This window comes from Aythya marila (genome assembly GCF_965140915.1).
Source record: "Aythya marila genome assembly, chromosome: 2".
Lineage (NCBI taxonomy): Eukaryota > Metazoa > Chordata > Aves > Anseriformes > Anatidae > Aythya > Aythya marila.
In genome coordinates, this window is record NC_139043.1 from 53,769,749 (window position 1) to 53,783,732 (window position 13,984).

Here is a 13,984-nt window from a genome sequence, read left to right on the forward strand (position 1 = left end):
TTTGATGAGGTTGCTTTTGACTAGGTTGTAAAAGTCACCTACACATACACTTTCCCATATAATGACCAGCCAGTTTGGGATGTTTCAAATACAGCTCATCATTCACAATGACTTCTCAATGAAAAACATATATGAGAACATCAGACCTTCAAGTTATCTAAGAATAGCTCTTCCTGTGCAGTGACCTTTTCTCCCCTAATCTATTCCTTGCCCTCCAGAACTTACCCATTTCTGCATTCAGGCTCTTTGAACACAGAGTTTAAGCAATTGGAGGCAGGGGGGAGGACGGACAACAGAACAACACGAGAAGATTTATACAGTGAAAATGAGCTGACACCCTAGAAATGACCCCGTGTAGACTAGAAAGCATATACTTGATTTCCTTCATTTCCTTCATGCAGAAGAGCAACACATTTTATGAAGTAAAATGACTTAAGTCTCTCTCTATCAGTAGAGTGCTTTGCATAACGGGGGCCAAGTACTCAGAACAACCAAGATGAAGAAACAAATAAAAATAGAGTTAAAAATAATTTAACTTATTTTCCTTTTTATCTGTATAAAATAGTTTTGACTAACATGCCAGATGTTATCGCCACATAAATGTTTAAAATGACTTCTTATCTCTTTTACTCCTTGAGAAAAAAACAAAACTGATCGACCCAGTTCCTCCAAATCTATTTTAAGATTCTGCGGCTGAAATTCAAATGTATGGAAATAGATATTGAACTCTCACTGCTGTTTTGTTGCAGACATCTTTTTACAGCATGAGAATCAGGCAAATGTGGTTTGAACTTCTCAGGACCCCTGAGAAGCAAGGAAGCACTGACTTATACTTGGTCTTTTTTTTTTTTTTTCCAGAGGAGTAAACTTAGAAACCCATAGAGAACACAGATGAAAGTTTTGCCCACAATCCATAATTACAGTAGCAAGAGTTATCCAGAGTTACACCCTTAGGTCCTGGTGGGAGCTACAGATTCTCAGCATTGTTGACAATGCAGCAGTCTCTTCTGTAGCTGGAGATCTGAGAATTAAAATGTGCAAAATTACAGCACGCTTCTGCAAATTTATATTACACAGAATATCAAATATCTATGGCAAAGATGGAAGAGAGCACCTATCTCTAAGCTTACAGTGCTGCATTTCCATCCCATGGTTATCGTTGGTTATCCTTTCTGCCCTGTTAGCAGTACGCACCCTTTTGCAGTCAGGAAAAATAAGTTTTTAAGTTAAAAACTAAAAGGAAATAATTAATTAATTAGCTGGCAGGCAGATTACACAAAGAAGAGGGACGTTGTTGTAGGTTCTCCCCTTCTGCAATTCTGTTTTCTAAGTCGTTCTCAGTGTCGACTTTAAATACCTATTTTTCACTCTCAAGTTACTTCGGCACTATCAGCTTTGCCTTGGTGACAGATTGCTGGAAAGTTCGCTTTTCTCCTTCACAAAGACGGCGCACCCTCTTAAACAGTCTGTTTCGTGAGTTATTAGTTTCTTTGTTATTGTATCCATACCACTCAGTGATCCAAAAAAACCCTCCCACCAGGCAAGGGAAGTCTGTTTCCCCAGCTGGAGACGCAGCTCCAGCCAGCACCGGCTCTGATTTGCTCCCCTGGCCTCGGAGGGGGCACGGTGTGGTCAGCCTAGAGCCCGGCAACAAAAGGGGAAGCAGGCAGGGAAGGACCTCCGCGAGCAGCTCCGAGGGGAAAAAGCGGGCTCAGCTAACCCGGCTCAGCACACCCAGCTGCCGGCCGAGCAGGTGCCGGGGGGGGCGATGGCTCCCGGCGGAGGGCGAGGAGCCCGAAGTTAGCGCAGGGCAGGGGCCCGGCGGCCGAGGAGCGGCGGCGGGGGCGCCCCATGGGCGGCCGGGCGAGCCTGCCGTGCCGAGGGAGCGCGCTGCCCCGCCGCCCACCGCCCCCAAAAGAGGCCGAGACGATGGTGAAGGTACGCGGGGTTTGCTTCCTAGCCGCTGCGAGGAGCGGGGGCATCGGGACGGGTTTTGCAGTCCCCCCCCCCCCCCCGCCCCGCGCCGTGCTCGAGGGGCCGGGGGAAGGCGGCTGCCACCGCCGCGGGGCTCCGGGGCTGGCCCCTGGGAGCCGGCCCGAGGCTGCTCCGCACCTCCCGGCGCTGGTGGTCGGTAATTTGGGTGGTAGCAGTCACCTGGGTGAGCGCACGCAGCATCTTGGTGGCCCTTGTGGTTTGGGAGCGGGTACTGAGCGTGCAGAGCTTGGTCCGGCAGTGCTGCTCTGTCGCGATACCGGCCGCTTGGTGACACCGGAGGAAGCGCTCGCGTTCACGCTGATGTAAATGTTCACTATCGTCCTGGAATGTGCATCTAAATGGCGTTTTGGGGGCAGTTATGGAAAAAATAAGTCCAAAATTGAGGATGGGTTGATGATCCTGAAGAACGTGTGCCAGCTTTTCATGGGTATGAAAAGTTCAATCAACTTTAAATAATTTTGGTTTAAAACCCATTTGATCTGAAGTCACAGGCTACTTTTGATTTTATAACTCGGCAAAACCAGAGAAGCTGCCAGAATAGTAGCCTCTCAGGCACAACTGCAAATTGAAAGTACCAGAAATCTCTGTAGAGCACTATCTGAGAGTCTCAGTACCACACAACTCATTCCAGAGGCGCATTCAGGCATCTCTATTTCTGGTTTATTAAGCAAACCTCCGGACCTTTGAAGTTTGACGCATTTCCTTCTGAGTTACCTCTAAAAAAAAATCAATTCAGCAACAGATTTAACTTAATTTTAAGCATATGTTCCAATGTTTTTGCTAACTGGGCTCTGCATACTATAGTAGCCTCCCTCTCACATGCTTAAGTATCTTCTCTCATTTCAATTCCCTTTTGAAAACATACCATGTTGAAATGCTTTAGGATTAGTTTTTCAGAAATTCATGAATAATATACCACACACATGGTAAAGTGTGAATACATGCATTAAATAATCTTTACTGGTTTCAGTTCCCCTTTGACTATTTCTTGTACGCTCTGTGAAACTATCTCCATCATTCTTTTGTCTGACGTTTCAAACCAAGGATCGTCAAATAACAATTTTATTATAAAAAGCTGCTAAGGAAATATTGGTGTTTTCCTGCCAGAATTGCTTTCCTCTGAGGTGTAAGATGGCTAGAATTCAGTTCCAGTCAAGTGACTTTTTAAAGGGCTGTATTCTTTGCCTTCAATTAGAATTAGAAGAAGGAACTTTATTCCATTTGAAAGCATATCCAATGATCTCTAGTGATCTCTTGATAAAGAACCATTACACTGTGATCTTACCAACCTAATATTAAACCTAAAAATCATAATATTGTCATGTGGAGAAAAATCAGTGACTTTTTTTTTTTTTTTTTTAGGATTTTCATGCAATATTCTTTGCTAGAAGGAACATTACTAATTTGTCACTCAGCTAGGACCAGGATTCCAGGATTGTCTGCTCTCGTGACATCCCACCTGAAGTACTGTGCTCAACTCTGAGGCCTGTAGCATAAGGACATAGAACTGTTAGAGCAGGTCCAGAGGTTGGCCATGAGGATGACTGAAGGGCTAGAGAACCTCACCTATGAAGACAGGTTGAGAAAGTTAAGGTTATTTAGCCTAGAGAAGAGAAGGTTCCAGGGAGAGCGTGCAGTGGCCTCCCAGTTCTTAAAAGGGGCCTACAGGAAAGATGGGAAGGGACTGTTTATCAGGGAGTGCAGTGACAAGAGGTAACGGTTTCAATCTAATAGAGGGTAGATTTAGATTAGATATCAGGATGTTTTACTTTCCTTAGCACCAGACAATAGGGATACCCATTTTTAGGAGGTTATGGGTGTTGGTAGGTAGGTAGGCTGGGAGGAGGAGAGAGACATTAGATTTAAATAAAATACTGAGTTGAATTAAATAGATGGTGTGCATTCTTTTCTCATATATCAGCATAAATCAAGTGTTTCCCCTCTGAAAACAATTACATTTCATCATTCGAAAATTAGTATGAATTATAGGGGAAGCTGAGGCAATAATTCTCAAAAGATTGATTATAAAATGAATTCAAATGATGGAGTAGCCTACAAAGCTGGCATAGGCTCCAATTTATGTTCCTATTATGGAACAGAAAACATATGGGAAGGATGTATTAACATCACTGGCTCTATTTTACATCTGGAACATGAAAAAGGAGTCAACAAACAACAGCTTAAAATATGATGTTTCCATGTTACTGAATTTCTCTTGATGTCTTCCAACACAAAGATATTTAATTATACAACAGGCTATCTGATTTCCTACTGATGGGTGGTTGAAATAATTGTGATATTAGGCTTACTGCCTCAGAATATGCCAAGAAGTCTTAATGCAATTTGAGGGGAAAATAACATAAATTTGACTTCATGACTTTGTTTTCGAAAGTGCTTGTTTGTTTGCTTTGTATTTTTGAAGGAGGTATAGATTTTTCTAGTATGATTATACAGGACAAGCATTTTTTTCCTCTTGAAATCAAATTAAGCTAACCTAAAATTGGCACTAATACCACAGGTTTGAGATGATATCTTTTGGTTAGGTCTCCTTTTTGGGAGGTTAGTCAGCTTCTTGTGAGGGGCTGCTGTGACAGTAACTATGGAATTCCCAGTTCTTTCTGGACTGGAGTTAGGACTGAGTGTCAGCATTCACCCCAACTCAGTTTCTTTAGGCAATACTTCCTGAGCAAATCCCAGTGTTACCTGAAAATGCATTATCTTAATCTCTGCTTTTGAACCGCATCTTTGAATTTATTTTTTCTTGTGTATAATCCTGGGGACATTGGTGAGGTTAGACTTCAGAGCAGCAACTTTTGGCATGCTTTTGGGATGTTGAGTGTGATAGATAGATACTTGTTTGCATAGTTTCTGATCATTTCAACTAAAGGACTGGTGTTTTTATAGCTTATAACATTTTACAGCACAAAACGCCTGTGTTTTGCATTGCTGTTTTCTCTCTCTCTCTCTTTCTCTCTCTTTTTTTTTTTTTTTTTTTTTTTTTTTAAGAAGTGCATCAGTCTTGCTATCTAGTATTAACAAATAACAGTGAAAACTGAAGTGCAAAGTGAAGTAAGGTGACTTGTTCAGAGTTACTCAGCAAGCAACATAAAAGACTTAAGGTTTCCTGATTCTCAGCCTAGTGCTTCTCCACTGAAGCATATTACTTTTTAAGTAATGAATTTCCATTCATTGTGGTTTAACCCTCCTAAGCAGCTACACATCACACAGCTGCTTGCTTGCTCTCCCCAGATGGGACTGGGGAGACAGTTAGACAGGTAAAAGGGAACTTGTGGGTTAAGATGAAGACAGCTTACTAGATAAAGCCAAAGTTGTACATGCAAGCAAAGCAAAAGAAGGAGTTCATTTGCTGGTTTCCACCAGCAGGCAGATATTCAGCCATTTCCAATCCCAATTCCAACTGGAACATGGTTTCTTGGGAAGGCAAACACCATCACTCAAAGAGTTTCCCCTCTCCTCCTTCTTTACCTCAGCTTTTATTGCTGAGCATGATGTTGTATGGTATGGAATTTCCCTTTGGTCGGTTTGGGTCAGTTGTCCCCTCCTAGCTTCTTGTGCAATCTTGTGCCAGCCTCGTTGCTGGCATGGTAGCATGAGAAGCAGAAAAGTCCTTGACTCTGTGCAAGCACTGCTCAGCAACAAATAAAACATCTGCATATTATCAGTACCATTTTATTAAAAAAAAAAAAAAAAGTCCAGAACACAACATCATTATAAGCCTTTAAGAAGAAATTTAACTCTGTCACCATCAAAATCAAGGCACTTGTGCAAAGTAAGGAAATCCATTCAGACCATCTGTTTTCCATATTATCCTATCTGTACAGTAGGCTTCCATATTTTATCTTAATATCTCTGTCTGGGTGAAATTATGCAAATATGAGGATGCTACACTACTTAGTGTAGTCACCAGTATTACACAGATTAACAGTCCATCTTCTCCCAGCAGTTTTCTGGCTTCTGCTATTAAATACTTATTTGTACAGATCTGAAGAATAGCATGAAGACTAGTTCTTCCCAGGAAGAAATATTTTAAATAGTTTTGGATTGAACACTAAGCAAATAACAGCATGGACCCAAAGTGCTCACAAGCTCACATGTCTTTAGCATCATTTTCTTATGTTCTTATGCAACAGAAAAGTCAAGAATAAAACAAGAATCCTTAAGAATATATTTTTTGCCAATGTTAGATCTTCTGTGCAGGTTGCATGCCACTTAGGTTAATTCATATAATGGTGTCTCTGTTGCAAACATTTTTAAGTACATGAGAATCTTGGAGAAGATGAGAACTTCCCTGATTCAGACTATGTAACAGTAGGGACTGAAATTAGTTTCAAGTTTTTTCAACACAATGGCTGGTTCTTTCAATGCAAGTTGTCTATCATCATATATATATATATATAATTTTTTATGACCCAGAAAGGGGAAAACAAAATGGATTTCAAAAACATTGAGCAATTTTAATTGCTGTATCAGTGAGTTTACCAGGTGGTCTCAGACAGGTGAAGTTATGCTGAACTGTAATGTCTGTTACTGGAAGCAATTACATCTTCACTTCAGTATCGTGCCTTCTGTTTGACAGCTGTGAGATGTCATCTGGAAAATGAGCTAGATAGTTTTCAGTCACTTCAATCCAGTTTTATAGTGATTTTCAGCAGGAGGGCAATAAAGGTTTTTTAGGGGAAAAAAAGGCATCTTTAAAACTTAACAAAATAGTTGCTTAGAGGAACTGATAAATAAAGAAGAACTTAAACCACTTTTTCCTTCTAGAAGGCTATTATGTGAATAGTAGAAAAGATAAAGTTTCCCAAATTGCTCAGTTATGCCCTCAACTGATGTACCATAAGATGAACAATTCTCCCATGAAGCTTACAGTAGAAAACATTTATCTATTTATTTATCTTAGAGCTTGTGGGTTAGCTTGAGCATGGCTGCAGCTTTATAGTTTCAGAATTGTTACTTCCCACAGACTATGTATGCTAAATTTTATCCTTCTAAAAGAGAACTCATTGTCAGTACTGTGGGCTATTTTAATAAACAGGTTTCCTAGGTCTTGGACAGCCTTTGAATATCCATAATTCTGATAGAATAAAAGTCTCAAAGAGAACAGTGAGGGAGAAATTAATGTGTAGATTATAAGTAGGTGCAATCTGCTTCAAATCTAGCTGGTTAAAAGCAGAGAGGTTAAATACTTTCTGTCACCTCACCACTTCATTAAGTAGCTTATTTGCACAAAACTTTCAGTTAAAAATGCATAACAGTGATGGAATTGTGTAATCACCCAAAGCAATGGTTAAAGTATCATAATTGTTATTCAAAACATGTCAGTTCTTTTATGGTATGTGGAATGAGATTCATACTCCTTTTCCTTTTTCTTCTTCATTCCATCTGGTCCTTCTTCCTTTCCTCAGGCCTGGTGCAGGTTCCAACAGTAGAAAGAGCTCCTGCTGATTTTAATAAATTTTTGAGTACCACTGGTGCCGGACCAGTTCCATCCTCTCTCATGAAAACGTAAAACATTAACAGCGTTTCCTCTCCTTCTTCTCTCTGTTTTTTTCATAGATAAGAGGTTAAGGAGCCATCTCTGATGATTCTGCCGTGGTTGAGTGTACTAGCTCTGGCAGCAGAGTTCTTAATTCAACAAAGCGCTTGAACATTAAACAATTTCTAAACCTGTTCTTATACAATAAAATGCTCATATGATTTTTTTTTTTAATAAGTTTTAAAGATTATTTAACTATTTGGCTCAATTAAAGTTTAGGAATGTGTAGGATTCATTACTCATTAATCCCCTTGGTGCTGGTCATCATAGAACTACATTCCAGCACCCCCTGGGTGGGGGGACAAACCAGCATAATAATACCTGTCATTATGACCTCTTATATATTCCTCCCAGGATATAACTACTAGATATTTCCTTTTGCATCGTTGCATTCTCTCAACTGTCCTTACAAAAACAGCTTTTTCACCAACTGCCCTCATTTTTCCCCTACTTTGTCTACTTGTTCCCATGATACTTGGGTGTGAAACTATCTGTGATGTATCCTGGTATAGATTTTTGCACATATTTAACCCTGATTTTTCATGCATTAACACATGAAAAATAAAAAAATGGTTCTTTAGTGAATACTGGAACTTAGACTTCTTTTTGTTTTATTTCTTCCAGTAGTTGGATCTCTCAATGAAATTTTCTATCAATTGCCTTTGCTTATCTTCTTTATTCAGAAATATTTTCTTGGTCTAAATTTGCCAAGGCAACAACTGATTTCGATAGAGCTAAATGGGACCTTGTTTTAGCCATCGGAGGATCAGAAAACTGTGTCTCAACCTCAGGTGCTTGAACTAGGTGCCAGTTACTCACTTCTAGGAACACAACATGCTGGGGTGTACCTCTTATGATCCTAACACTAACACGCTCAATATGGGGAATGTTAGAGATTTGTGTATGTTTGCAGGGCTATGACCTTATTGAGGTCACAGAGATGTGACGGGATGGCTCCTATGACTGAGGTGTTGCAATGAAAGGATACAGACTCTTCAGGAAGGATGGGCTGTTGTCTTCTTTGTGAATAGAGGATATACATAGGAATATCTGGAAGGGGAGGAGCTGTTCCTGGGGATAGATGAGGAACTGACTGAGAGTTTACATATTAGGATTAAAGGGAGGACATTATTGTAGGAGTTTTCTACAGGCCACCTGACCAGGTAGAGCAAGCAGATGAGGCCCCCTGCAGACACACAGCAACAAACTCATGTTGCCTCTGGGGAACTTTCTGCACCCTTATAGCTACTGGAGCAACAGCATAGCAGGACATAAGCAATCAGGAGGTTCCTGGAGTGTGTTGGTGACAAATTCTTCCTCCAAGTGATAGAGGAGCCAGTGAGAGGAGGTGCTGTGATAGATCTCATCCTCACCAAAAAGGACGGTCTTATTGGGAATGGGAAAGTCAAAGGTAACCTTAGCTGCAGTGACCATAAGATGGTGGAGTTAAGGATCCTGAGGGCAGGGAGGAGGGTGAAAAGCAATATCACAACTTTGGACTTCAGGAGAGCAGACTTCGATCTCTTCAGAGGTCTGTATGGAAGAATCCTATGGGATAAGGCCTTGGAGGAAAGAGGGGCCCAAGAAAGCTGGTTGATACTCAAGGATCAGCACGTCCAAGATCAAGAATGGTCCATCCCAATGAGCAGAAATGCAAGGAGGCCTATGTGGATGAGCAAGTAGCTCCTGGCCAAACTCACAAAAAGGAAACGTACAGAGGGTGGAGGCAAGAGCAGATAGCATGGGAGGAATATAGAGACATTGTCTGACCATACAGGGGGAAGTTAGGAAAGCTAAAGCACAAATGGAATTGAATTTGGTCAGGAATGTCAAAAAAAAAAAAAAAAAAAAAGAAGGTCTTCTGTAAGTATGTAGGTGACAAAAAAAGAAGAAAAAAAAGTCAAGGGAAAATGATGTGGGCACATTGCTTGAATGAGATAGAGGACCAGGTTACACAAAACAAGGAAAAAGCTGATGTACTGAATGCCTTCTTTGCCTCAGTCTTTACTGGCAACACTGGCCTTCAGGAATCTCAGGGACCAGGGGAAAGGCTGGAACAAGAAAGATGTATGTTTGGAAGAGAATTAGCTCAGGGAGTACTTGAGGTAGATCAAAAACTGGCTGACCAAGAAAATAGTGGTCAGTGCTGCAAAGCCTAGTTGGAGGCTAGTCACTAGCAGTGTATCTCAGGGATCAATACTGGGTCCCGTCATGTTTAAGATCTTCATTAATAGTCTGGATGATGTGGTAGAGTGCACACTCGGTAAATTTGCAGATAAAACTAGAGGGATTGGCTGATGTTCCGGAGTGCCATGCCACCATCCAGAGGGACTCTGAAAGACTAGAGGGATGGGCTGGCAAAAGTTTCATGCAGTTCAACAAGGGGAAGTACAAAGTCTGCACCTGGGGAGGAGCAACCTCATGCACCAGTATGTGCTGGTGACCACCTGTCTGCAAAGCAGCTTGGCAGAAAATGGTGTGGGGGTTCTCATGGATCCCAAATTGTGTTTGAGTCAGGAACGTGTGCTTGTTGCTAAGAAGGTTAACAGTATTGTTGGCTGCATTTGACAAAGTATCACCAGTGGGTCAAGAGAGGTTGATTCACCTTCTTCTCTACTCAGTACTGAAGTAGTGTGTCCATTTTTGCCCCCAGTGCAAGAGAGACCTGGACATTCTGGAAAGAGTCCAGTGTAGGACCACCAATATGATAGGACCGGAGCATCTCTCTTGTAAAAAAAAAAAAAGGCTGAGAGGATTGGGACTGTTCAGCCTAGAAAAGAGGAGGCTCAAGGTATGAATCTTCTCAATGTCCATAAATACCTGAAGGGAGGTTGCAAAGAGGATGGAGATGAGCTCTTTTTAGTGGTGCCCATTGCCAGGACAAGGGGCAGTGGGCACAAACTGAAACACAAGAGGTTACCTCTGAACCTCAGGAAATGTTTATTTAGTGTGCAGGTGACTGAGCACTGGAAAAGGTTGCCCAGAGAGCTAGTGAAGTCTCCCTCCTTGCTATCTGGATGTGGTTCTGGGCAACCTGTTCAAAGTGGCTGTGCTTGAGCAAGGGAGTTGGATGAGTTGACCTCCAGAGCTCTCTTCTAACTTTGATCGTTCTGTGATTTTGTGATAATAGCTGAGAATGCTTCTGCCTTCACAAATCGTAGGATATACAAAATAAAACTTGCATCTAGAGTCCTAGAGTTTCATTCTCAGATGAAGAATATGGTGATCTCAGACATCAGCTTTTTAAGTCATTTGCATTCCAATTTTGCAGATAATTCACTCTCTGTCAAAACATGCTTCTTCAGCACTTTTGTTTTATTTATTTATTTTTTTTAAATCTTGGCTGTAATAAAATAAATGGAATGGTGAAAGGGCACTTAACCAAACCAAACCAACCAACCAACCAACCAACCAGAAAAAAACAACCACCTTATTTTGTAATCTGTGCTTTAACTGTATGTCAATATTGCATTCCAGATAAGTGGTTCCTGGCTATTGTTTCATTATTATAAGTTATTTACAACTAAAAGAAAATGCCACTGCCTTATGGGTCTTCCCTTTTGGATCAAGGGAATGAATAGCTGTTACAACTATCACAAATAAAGTAAATGTGAAATATCTGAGAGAGTTAACTACCACTATTTTTTATCAGAGCTGTTCCAGATCTGGAGAGGAAAAATTGAATGACACCTAAGCTACCTGAAGCTAATAGTTGTTCTCATTCACTCCTGGGCTGTTGTGTTTTTATCTCAAAGGTTTGAGATTTCTGCCTGTTATCAACTATCCATTACAGTTTCTTGTAAGGACTCAAATCCCTACAACTTGCCATGGCAAGGGTAGTTACTTCAAGTTATGATCAGGGGTTTTAAGTCTGGTATTTCTGAACTGCTTTTTGAAAACAGAGTTTATTCATGTATCCTATGTAATGACCTGCTTTGTGCATGCTTTGCTCCCTGGAAGTGCTGCTCTTAACCCTTGGATTTGTCATTCCTGTTCTACTTAGCGTGTAGATCTTCCCACTAGCCCAGGTCCATCCCTGCCTCTCTGAAGATGGCTAAACCCCTACTCTGTCCTAATGTCTTCTGGCTTCCAACCTGAGCCAGCTGATAATGTAAGAAGAGCAGTATGTCCTTGAGGTGACAGCGTTTTCTAAAAACATTTTGGACTCAGTGTGTTTTAAGAAAGGTTACTAAGGTCCTAGATCCCCTTTGAAGTTACTAAAACTAGGATGCCTCTGTCACTTCTTAGACAGTTAAGTTTTAATGATAATCCTAATTGCACTTTTACTCCTTGGGTGTGAATATAAGCAGTTTCTGTAGCAAGAATTTAGGTTTAAAAATATTTTTACAAATAACCAGCACATATCTGCCTGTGTATGTGTGAGTATGTGTGAATGTCTACACATATCCACAGTGGTTACTATTAACATTTCAAGTTACTTTTAAACCTCAGAATGTATTTGACAGCATGTCTAGACCATTGGTGTATTAATTTTGAGTAATGCAATATAAAGAAGTAAATCATGATCATGACAGAGCACACCACATAGCTGTTCATTTCCTTAGGTTGTGCTTTCTTAACAGTTGATTTACGCCTTTGTATATGCTACCTTACACATAGTATGAAGCCATGCCATTTCTAAGGAGCTTTGACACCTATAGAGCAAGACATATCTTCTTTGTTCCCATATAGATTTTATAGTGGAGGAGCCAGGTTGGTTATTTTTTTTGACTGTGAGATCTTGCAAGAGCTCTGTTTAAATTGCTGCATCCTCATCTCATAACTACCTAGCCTTGGCCTTTTTGTACCTTCTGCATGGAGAAAACTGTCATCCACAAACCTTTGCAGCACTGATCTAACCCAAATGTATTTGTGGATACACTGTGGAGGTTTTAGCCCTCTGTTACGTATGTAGCAAGGGTACAGATCACAGCTGATAGAAAATGGACTGAAGCACCTGAGGAAACTGCTTTTGGATCTCTGCTTTTACCAATACTTGTCTGACTGTTTGGTTCAGGCACCAGGTAGACAGCTGTGTATAACATTACAGGGGAAAAAACACAAAAGAGAATTGGGGTGATGTGTGGAAATACTACATATTCTTTCCTTTCTCCTAGCTGATGGAGTACTGCCAGTGAAGAATCAGAGGTTGGTGTCATAAGTGACCTCTTATTTATCAAAAACAGACCTTAGGAGGGCAGAGAATAAACGTGCAGTTCAGCATCTTGCTTTTGTTTTTCATTCTTCTCTGTCATCTAGCTGCAAAACTCTAATGAAGAGCCTACCTTTAATTCTTTTTTGACAGTTATCCAAGCAATCAGAGCCAACAAATGCATTTTTAAAGTAATAGACTCTCAGAAACTAATACAAGTTTGGGACTTGAAAGAGCAAAAGGTTTTCATTATGTTTTTAAAGGAAATGTCAAGTATAAACTCTTTTTCATGTCCGTATAAGCCCAACAGGCATGGAATGCCTGCTTCCTGCCGAATCTGGTATTAACTATGGCCATGACTTAAAAGGAAATTAAAACCATTTGGGTCTTTGTCCTTGAAGGCTCCCAAGTATGATTTATGAAGTCTCTCTCTAGATTTATTGTTACGTCAGTTCATGGGATTTCAGTGCACATATTCAGTGATCATGTCCTGGTTTTGAATACATTGATCCAAGGGTTTTATTTAAGTATATGTATAGTGGCATCAGGACCTAGACATGGAAGGGCATTGGGAAAGAGGCGAGAGAGAAAGAGATGATACTGAAGGAGATGAGTGCAGAGTTCAACCTGGGGATTTTGACCTGGGTTTCATACAGCTGTAATTTTAGTGGGCAGTTCAAAAAAGGGTTTTATTTTCAGCTCTTCTTGAAAGTATTTGCAACTGTTACTTTTTGCATTTGTGCTTAAGCAGACTAAAGTGATACATTGCTCATAAGTGCTTTTGATAAACACTGTAAGAAAATCTATAGGCACATCAAAACAAGGATAGTGAACATAGCACTTTGCTTGGCTCTTCCAGCACCATGCACCAATAACAGTGCTAATTAAAGGAGGGCTGAGGCTGTGCAGAGCTAAGTCTGGTGGCTGATCCTGTTACCCTGAGGCCCTGTGGTTGTAACCTGCCTAAATAGGAGGAAATTAAGGTTTGCAGTTACTCTGACAGAAAATAATGCATTTCATAAACTGTTCATGAGACACTTGACCCATAGCTTTTCAAGGACTTATTTCCTATTGACTTGTGGTCAGTTTTAGTTGCACCAAGTGTGTCCACATCTTGGAGCAGAAGAGAATCTCTTGGCTAAATTGAACAAAACTTGTGAGTCGAGGTGTTTTAAAAACAGTGATCAAAAGGCAAAAGTTGTGGAATCATGTCAGAACAGTATGGCAATGGCTTTTCTTTCCTCAGCCCTAATTTGTAAATAACTTGCATTTAGGAACAT

The 13,984-nt window shown here is 40.7% G+C and overlaps 1 protein-coding gene across 3 annotated transcripts in view; it reads left to right on the top strand.

The window, feature by feature from the left end:
- Positions 1–1,664: 1,664 nt before the first annotated feature.
- The window catches only part of TNS3 (tensin 3), a 247,992-nt gene continuing 235,672 nt past the window's right edge, over positions 1,665–13,984 (top strand). For 2 of the 3 annotated variants that reach the window (XM_082754606.1, XM_082754607.1), the window contains exon 1: positions 1,754–1,938. In XM_082754606.1, coding sequence (XP_082610732.1) covers positions 1,852–1,938 — 87 coding nt within the window. In that variant the 5' untranslated portion in view covers positions 1,754–1,851. Of the gene's footprint in view, positions 1,939–13,984 lie in introns of all 3 variants that reach the window. The other variant, XM_082754611.1, reaches the window with a different exon arrangement.